Source organism: Salvelinus namaycush, chromosome 26 (assembly GCF_016432855.1).
Source record: "Salvelinus namaycush isolate Seneca chromosome 26, SaNama_1.0, whole genome shotgun sequence".
Classification (NCBI taxonomy): Eukaryota; Metazoa; Chordata; class Actinopteri; order Salmoniformes; family Salmonidae; genus Salvelinus; species Salvelinus namaycush.
In genome coordinates this window covers 39,617,259-39,627,258 of record NC_052332.1, presented here as the reverse complement: position 1 = coordinate 39,627,258, position 10,000 = coordinate 39,617,259, and the positions used below count along the sequence as shown (strand labels likewise).

The 10,000-nt window shown below is 42.8% G+C and overlaps 1 protein-coding gene across 1 annotated transcript in view; it reads right to left on the bottom strand.

The window, feature by feature from the left end:
* Positions 1 to 10,000, bottom strand: part of LOC120021660 — a 21,280-nt gene that overhangs the window by 4,914 nt on the left and 6,366 nt on the right. The window contains exons 3-6 of the mRNA XM_038965477.1: positions 9,932 to 10,000; positions 6,226 to 6,367; positions 5,288 to 5,462; positions 56 to 197 (exon numbers count right to left, since the gene is read on the bottom strand). The exon at positions 9,932 to 10,000 is cut by the window's right edge and continues 69 nt beyond it. Of these exons, the coding sequence (XP_038821405.1) occupies positions 56 to 197; positions 5,288 to 5,462; positions 6,226 to 6,367; positions 9,932 to 10,000 (528 nt within the window). The remainder of the gene's footprint in view (positions 1 to 55; positions 198 to 5,287; positions 5,463 to 6,225; positions 6,368 to 9,931) is intronic.

The following is a 10,000-nucleotide window of genomic DNA, read 5'->3' as shown; positions in this document are numbered from 1 at the left end:
GCTAATAGCTAATAGCCCATGTCGGGTGAAGTGTTTCACGTTTCTTTTCTCTTACGTGGAGTGGGTAGCCTGTGCTCTGACACTGATCTCCAGGGGATGGTCTGCGGAGGCGTAGAGCAGTGCTCCCTGGGCTGGCGTTGGAGACAGGAACATGGGTATGTACACCCCCTCCGTACAGGACGGCACCACGGGGTCGACTGGAAGACAACACATGGTACCAGTCTCTTTAACCAACATTCCACAATGACATGAAGTACAAGGAGTGGAATGTCGGCTAAACAGATTGGTACCCAGGCTATATGACTGGCTACATGTCAGGCTATATGACTGGCTACATGTCAGGCTATATGACTGGCTACATGTCAGGCTATATGACTGGCTACATGTCAGGCTATATGACTGACTACATGTCAGGCTACATGACTGGCTACATGTCAGGCTATATGACTGGCTACATGTCAGGCTACATGACTGGCTACATGTCAGGCTATATGACTGGCTACATGTCAGGCTACATGACTGGATACATGTCAGGCTATATGACTGGCTACATGTCAGGCTATATGACTGGCTACATGTCAGGCTACATGACTGGATACATGTCAGGCTATATGACTGACTACATGTCAGGCTATATGACTGGCTACATGTCAGGCTACATGACTGGATACATGTCAGGATATATGACTGGCTACATGTCAGGCTACATGACTGGATACATGTCAGGCTATATGACTGGCTACATGTCAGGCTATATGACTGGCTACATGTCAGGCTATATGACTGGCTACATGTCAGGCTATATGACTGACTACATGTCAGGCTACATGACTGGCTACATGTCAGGCTATATGACTGGCTACATGTCAGGCTATATGACTGGCTACATGGCTGTCTATATGACTGGCTACATGTCAGGCTATATGACTGGCTACATGTCAGGCTATATGACTGGCTACATGACTGTCTATATGACTGGCTACATGTCAGGCTATATGACTGGCTACATGTCAGGCTATATGACTGGCTACATGACTGTCTATATGACTGGCTACATGTCAGGCTATATGACTGGCTACATGTCAGGCTATATGACTGGCTACATGTCAGGCTATATGACTGGCTACATGTCAGGCTACATGACTGTCTACATGTCAGGCTATATGACTGGCTACATGTCAGGCTATATGACTGGCTACATGTCAGGCTATATGACTGGCTACATGACTGGCTACATGCCAGGCTATATGACTGGCTACATGTCAGGCTATATGACTGGCTACATGTCAGGCTACATGACTGTCTACATGTCAGGCTATATGACTGGCTACATGTCAGGCTATATGACTGGCTACATGTCAGGCTATATGACTGGCTACATGACTGGCTACATGCCAGGCTATATGACTGGCTACATGTCAGGCTATATGACTGGCTACATGTCAGGCTATATGACTGGCTACATGTCAGGCTATATGACTGGCTACATGACTGGCTACATGCCAGGCTATATGACTGGCTACATGTCAGGCTATATGACTGGCTACATGTCAGGCTATATGACTGGCTATATGACTGGCTACATGTCAGGCTATATGACTGGCTACATGTCAGGCTATATGTCAGGCTATATGACTGGCTACATGACTGGCTACATGACTGGCTATATGACTGGCTACATGACTGGCTATATGACTGGCTATATGACTGGCTACATGTCAGGCTATATGTCAGGCTATATGACTGGCTACATGACTGGCTACATGACTGGCTACATGACTGGCTATATGACTGGCTACATGACTGGCTATATGACTGGCTACATGTCAGGCTACATGTCAGGCTATATGTCAGGCTATATGACTGGCTACATGACTGGCTATATGTCAGGCTATATGACTGGCTACATGTCAGGCTATATGACTGGCTACATGTCAGGGTACATGACTGGCTACATGTCAGGCTATATGACTGGCTATATGACTGGCTATATGACTGGCTACATGACTGTCTACATGTCAGGCTATATGACTGGCTACATGTCAGGCTATATGACTGGCTACATGTCAGGCTATATGACTGGCTACATGTCAGGCTATATGACTGGCTACATGTCAGGCTACATGACTGTCTACATGTCAGGCTATATGACTGGCTACATGTCAGGCTATATGACTGGCTACATGTCAGGCTATATGACTGGCTACATGTCAGGCTATATGACTGGCTACATGACTGGCTACATGCCAGGCTATATGACTGGCTACATGTCAGGCTATATGACTGGCTACATGTCAGGCTATATGACTGGCTATATGACTGGCTACATGTCAGGCTATATGACTGGCTACATGTCAGGCTATATGTCAGGCTATATGACTGGCTACATGACTGGCTATATGTCAGGCTATATGACTGGCTACATGTCAGGCTATATGACTGGCTACATGTCAGGCTATATGACTGGCTACATGTCAGGCTATATGACTGGCTACATGTCAGGCTATATGACTGGCTACATGTCAGGCTACATGACTGGATACATGTCAGGCTACATGACTGGATACATGTCAGGCTACATGACTGGATACATGTCAGGCTATATGACTGGCTACATGTCAGGCTATATGACTGGCTACATGTCAGGTTATATGACTGGCTACATGTCAGGCTACATGACTGGATACATGTCAGGCTACATGACTGGATACATGTCAGGCTATATGACTGGCTACATGTCAGGCTATATGACTGGCTACATGTCAGGCTACATGACTGGATACATGTCAGGCTATATGACTGGCTACATGTCAGGCTATATAACTGGCTACATGTCAGGCTATATGACTGGCTACATGTCAGGCTACATTTTTTTTTTTTTTTTTTTATTTCACCTTTATTTAACCAGGTAGGCTAGTTGAGAACAAGTTCTCATTTGCAACTGCGACCTGGCCAAGATAAAGCATAGCAGTGTGAACAGACAACAACACAGAGTTACACATGGAGTAAACAATAAACAAGTCAAAACATGGTAGAAAAAAAGAGAATCTATATACACTCTATATACAATGTGTGCAAAAGGCATGAGGTAGGCAATAAATCGAGTAATTACAATTTAGCAGAGATACTGGTGTGCAAAAGAGCAGAAAAGTAAATAAATAAAAGCAGTATGGGGGGTGAGGTAGGTAAATTGGGTGGGTAGTTTACAGATGGACTATGTACAGCTGCAGCGATCGATTAGCTGCTCGGATAGCAGATGTTTAAAGTTGTTGAGGGAGATAAAAGTCTCCAACTTCAGAGATTTTTGCAATTCGTTCCAGTCGCAGGCAGCAGAGAACTGGAAGGAAAGGCGTCCAAATGAGGTTTTGGCTTTAGGGATGATCAGTGAGATACACCTGCTGGAGCGCGTGCTACGGGTGGGTGTAGCCATCGTGACCAGTGAACTGAGATAAGGCGGCACTTTACCTAGCATAGCCTTGTAGATGACCTGGAGCCAGTGGGTCTGACGACGAACATGTAGCGAGGGCCAGCCGACTAGGGCATACAGGTCGCAGTGGTGGGTCGTATAAGGTGCTTTAGTAACAAAACGGATGGCACTGTGATAAACTGCATCCAGTTTGCTGAGTAGAGTATTGGAAGCTATTTTGTAGATGACATCGCCGAAGTCGAGGATCGGTAGGATAGTCAGTTTTACTAGGGTAAGTTTGGCGGCGTGAGTGAAGGAGGCTTTGTTGCGGAATAGAAAGCCGACTCTAGATTTGATTTTGGATTGGAGATGTTTGATATGAGTCTGGAAGGAGAGTTTGCAGTCTAGCCAGACACCTAGGTACTTATAGATGTCCACATATTCTAGGTCGGAACCGTCCAGGGTGGTGATGCTAGTCGGGCGTGCGGGTGCAGGCAGCGAACGGTTGAAAAGCATGCATTTGGTTTTACTAGCGTTTAAGAGCAGTTGGAGGCCACGGAGGGAGTGTTGTATGGCATTGAAGCTCGTTTGGAGGTTAGATAGCACAGTGTCCAAGGAAGGGCCGGAAGTATACAGAATGGTGTCGTCTGCATAGAGGTGGATCAGGGAATCGCCCGCAGCAAGAGCAACATCATTGATATATACAGAGAAAAGAGTCGGCCCGAGAATTGAACCCTGTGGTACCCCCATAGAGACTGCCAGAGGACCGGACAACATGACTGGCTACATGTCAGGCTATATGACTGGCTACATGTCAGGCTATATGACTGGCTACATGTCAGGCTATATGACTGGCTACATGTCAGGCTACATGACTGGATACATGACTGTCTACATGACTGTCTACATGTCAGGCTACATGACTGGCTATATGTCAGGCTACATGACTAGATACATGTCTGGCTACAATAATGGCTACATGACTGGCTACATGACTGGCTACATGTCGTGCTACATGACTGGCTACATGACTGGCTACATGTCAGGCTACAAGTCAGGCTACATGACAGGCTACATGAACGGCTACATGACTGGCTTCATGACTAGCTACATGCCAGGCTACATTACTGACTACATTGCTGGCTACATGCCGGGCTACATGACTGACTACATGTCAGGCTACATGACTGGCTACATGTCAGGCTACATGACTGGCTAAATGACTGGCTACATGAATGGCTACACGACTGACTACACGACTGGCTACCTGTCAGGCTACATGACAGGCTACATGCCAGGCTACATGTCAGGCTACATGTCAGGCTACATGACTGACTACATGTCAGGCTACATGCCAGGCTACATGGCTAGCTACATGTCAGACTACATGTCAGACTACATGGCTGACTACATGTCAGGCTACATGGCTAGCTACATGGCTAGCTACATGTCAGACTACATGTCAGGCTACATGTCAGGCTACATTTCAGACTACGTGTCAGGCTACATGACTAGTTACCAATGTTTTTCATAATAAATCAGTGCCAGAACCACACCACTATGGTACAGGGTTGGCTACTCTGCATGAAATGCAATGACCATCCAATTCACTACTTCAACTACTGCAAGCAAGGCTTGGACATTACCTTATTTTCTATAAAGATAAACTGATTAGACTGTGTTCACACAGGCAGCACAATTCTGATCCCCCCCCCCCCCCACACTAATTGGTCTTTTGACCAATCACATCAGATCTTATCACGTCAGATATTTATCAGAGCTGATCTGATTGGTCAAAACACCTATTAGTTTAAAAAAACAATAGATCTGAATTTGGACTGCCTGTGTAAACGGAGCCTTTTATGATTTTTCTTTCTTTACCTGTCATTGCAAACTGAACAGGCAGTTTGCTGAGTGTTTGGCCAGAGGTCCTGTTAGATTGAGATCCATTAGTATAGGAGAGAGAGATGGACTGAGTAGGGAAGTCCTCCATCATCATCTGAACTGCGTATGTTCCAGTTGTATTCGTGTTGCTCCAGAACGACAAGGTGCAGTCCTAAAGGAGACAAGATTAAAGGGGCAATACACCATTCTTACATACATTTTTTTTTTATTTTTTTTTACTTTTAAATTGATTATATAAACCCATTGATTCTTGAAGTATATAACTTATAAATGCCTCAGGGGCTTAGGTCAACTGTCGTACCCCATCAGAACCCAAAATTGTTTTACTCTATTGTTTGTAAACAACATAAATGTAAACTATACATTTGGTATGATGGAGTCCTTGCATCCAAAGCTCTGTCTATGACTTTAAGTGTGGCTACATTTCTCCAACCCTATCCTTCAAGCTGTTTACCAAAACAGTGGCGGGTGTCACGGCTTTGTTATCGTTAGAACTGCTTACTGCCCCTTTATACGGTGCCATTTCAGATAAATAACTTTCCTGGTCTTTACTGAGGTTCACAGAAACATCCCCATGCCGAGCGCACAGCTGACAGCTAGCCAGACAGATCAACAACACACTTTGTACTTCTCTTCCTGCAGGTCTTATTCCAATAGCTATTTCTCTCCACTGGGTGGCAGTGTTCACTTGGAACGCTCAACCTGGAAAGTTATAGCAATCACATTATTGTCACGCAATCACATTATTGTCACGCAACAATCAAGAATAACTTATCAACTCCCAATATACCAACTATAACTCTTAACTGGTTATTCCATTTCAATTACTATCATCATCGTTGTCCATCTGTTTAGCTGTCAGTCCATCTGTTTTGTTGTCAGTCCATCTGTTTTGTTGTCATTTGGATACTAACCCATCGCAGAGTGAAGTTAACACCGGCAAGGTTACTAGATGTGACACACTCATCCGTTGGTACTGCATATCTGCATCTGACCCCATCCCCATCTGGGTCAAAGGACAGCATGTTGAAGTCTCTTCGACAATTGACTGGGACACTGTGAGAGAGCGAGGGGGGTGAGGGAGAGAGAGAGCGGGGGGGGGGGGGGAAAGAGGAGGAGGGAGAGTGAGGGAGAGAGAGAGAGAGAAAGAGAAGGGGGGGACAGAGGTAGAGGGGGTGTGAGAGGGCAGAGCGGGAGTGTGAGAGAGGAGGAAAGATGGTGGAGGGAGAGGAGTGGGGAGAGAGAGAGAGAGAGAGGGGGAGACAGAGAGAGGAGGGGTGAGAGGAGAGAGTGAAAGAAAGGGGGGAGACAGAGAGAGAGGGGGTGTGAGAGGAGAGAGAGAAAGAGAGAGGGGAGAGACAGAGAAATAGGGGGGAGACAGAGAAAAGGGGGTGTGAGAGGAGAGAGCGAAAGAGAGGGAGAGAGAGGGGGGAGAGAGAGAGAGGGGGTGTGAGAGGAGAGAGCGAAAGAGAGGGAGAGAGAGGGGGAGACAGAGAGAGAGTGAGGGGAAGACAGAGATAGAGAGAGGGGGAGACAGAGAGAGAGAGGGGAGAGAGAAAGAGGGGGGAGACAGAGAGTGAGGAGGAGACAGAGAGAGAGAGAGAGAGGGGGTGAGAGAGGAGAGAGCGAAAGAGAGGGAGAGAGAGGGGGAGACAGAGAGAGAGAAAGAGGGGGGAGACAGAGAAAGAGGGGGAGACACAGAGAGAGAGTTGGGGAGAGAGAGAGTTGGGGAGACAGAGAGAGAGAGAGAGAGAGGGGGAGACAGAGAGAGAGAGAGGGGGAGAGGAGAGATAGGGGGAGACAGAGAGAGAGAGAGGGGGGAAACAGAGAGAGAGAGGGGGGGGAGACAGAGAGAGACTTTATTATTACTTGGCTGACTACAACAGACTTATAAAATCACTTTTTTACACTGAAATAAGTATGAATCTCTAATAGGTATATCTAGTTTTCACATTACGAATACCAGTAAAGAACAATTGGACATTTTATAGGGGTATTAATGGTTATGTATTCCTGATTGTACATAGTAGTATTTACCTCATGGTTATGTAGTCCTGATTGTACATAGTAGTATTTACCTCATGGTTATGTAGTCCTGATTGTATATAGTAGTATTTACCTCATGGTTATGTAGTCCTGATTGTACATAGTAGTATTTACCTCATGGTTATGTAGTCCTGATTGTATATAGTAGTATTTACCTCATGGTTATGTAGTCCTGATTGTATATAGTAGTATTTACCTCATGGTTATGTAGTCCTGTATGTACATAGTAGTATTTACCTCATGGTTATGTAGTCCTGATTGTATATAGTAGTATTTACCTCATGGTTATGTAGTCCTGTATGTACATAGTAGTATTTACCTCATGGTTATGTAGTCCTGATTGTATATAGTAGTATTTACCTCATGGTTATGTAGTCCTGATTGTATATAGTAGTATTTACCTCATGGTTATGTAGTCCTGTATGTACATAGTAGTATTTACCTCATGGTTATGTAGTCCTGTATGTACATAGTAGTATTTACCTCATGGTTATGTAGTCCTGTATGTACATAGTAGTATTTACCTCATGGTTATGTAGTCCTGTATGTACATAGTAGTATTTACCTCATGGTTATGTAGTCCTGATTGTATATAGTAGTATTTACCTCATGGTTATGTAGTCCTGATTGTACATAGTAGTATTTACCTCATGGTTATGTAGTCCTGATTGTATATAGTAGTATTTACCTCATGGTTATGTAGTCCTGATTGTACATAGTAGTATTTACCTCATGGTTATGTAGTCCTGTATGTACATAGTAGTATTTACCTCATGGTTATGTAGTCCTGATTGTATATAGTAGTATTTACCTCATGGTTATGTAGTCCTGATTGTACATAGTAGTTTTTACCTCATGGTTATGTAGTCCTGATTGTACATAATAGTATTTACCTCATGGTTATGTAGTCCTGATTGTACATAGTAGTTTTTACCTCATGGTTATGTAGTCCTGATTGTACATAATAGTATTTACCTCATGGTTATGTAGTCCTGATTGTATATAGTAGTATTTACCTCATGGTTATGTAGTCCTGATTGTACATAGTAGTATTTACCTCATGGTTATGTAGTCCTGATTGTATATAGTAGTATTTACCTCATGGTTATGTAGTCCTGATTGTATATAGTAGTATTTACCTCATGGTTATGTAGTCCTGTATGTACATAGTAGTATTTACCTCATGGTTATGTAGTCCTGATTGTATATAGTAGTATTTACCTCATGGTTATGTATTCCTGATTGTACATAGTAGTATTTACCTCATGGTTATGTAGTCCTGATTGTATATAGTAGTATTTACCTCATGGTTATGTAGTCCTGATTGTATATAGTAGTATTTACCTCATGGTTATGTAGTCCTGTATGTACATAGTAGTATTTACCTCATGGTTATGTAGTCCTGTATGTACATAGTAGTATTTACCTCATGGTTATGTAGTCCTGTATGTACATAGTAGTATTTACCTCATGGTTATGTAGTCCTGTATGTACATAGTAGTATTTACCTCATGATTATGTGGTCCTGATAGTATATACGAGTATTTACCTCATGGTTATGTAGTCCTGATTGTATATAGTAGTATTTACCTCATGGTTATGTAGTCCTGATTGTATATAGTAGTATTTACCTCATGGTTATGTAGTCCTGATTGTACATAGTAGTATTTACCTCATGGTTATGTAGTCCTGTATGTACATAGTAGTATTTACCTCATGGTTATGTAGTCCTGATTGTATATAGTAGTATTTACCTCATGGTTATGTAGTCCTGATTGTACATAGTAGTATTTACCTCATGGTTATGTAGTCCTGATTGTATATAGTAGTATTTACCTCATGGTTATGTAGTCCTGATTGTATATACGAGTATTTACCTCATGGTTATGTAGTCCTGATTGTACATAGTAGTATTTACCTCATGGTTATGTAGTCCTGATTGTACATAGTAGTATTTACCTCATGGTTATGTAGTCCTGATTGTAAATAGTAGTATTTACCTCATGGTTATGTAGTCCTGATTGTATATAGTAGTATTTACCTCATGGTTATGTAGTCCTGATTGTATATAGTAGTATTTACCTCATGGTTATGTAGTCCTGATTGTACATAGTAGTATTTACCTCATGGTTATGTAGTCCTGATTGTACATAGTAGTATTTACCTCATGGTTATGTAGTCCTGATTGTATATAGTAGTATTTACCTCATGGTTATGTAGTCCTGATTGTACATAGTAGTATTTACCTCATGGTTATGTAGTCCTGATTGTATATAGTAGTATTTACCTCATGGTTATGTAGTCCTGATTGTATATAGTATTATTTACCTCATGGTTATGTAGTCCTGATTGTATATAGTAGTATTTACCTCATGGTTATGTAGTCCTGATTGTATATAGTAGTATTTACCTCATGGTTATGTAGTCCTGATTGTATATAGTAGTATTTACCTCATGGTTATGTAGTCCTGTATGTACATAGTAGTATTTACCTCATGGTTATGTAGTCCTGTATGTACATAGTAGTATTTACCTCATGATTATGTGGTCCTGATAGTATATACGAGTATTTACCGCATCAGAGGTATGACGGTGGTCTGTGGAGATCGGTTGGCTTTCCCTGTGTCAGACCTGACCCCAAGA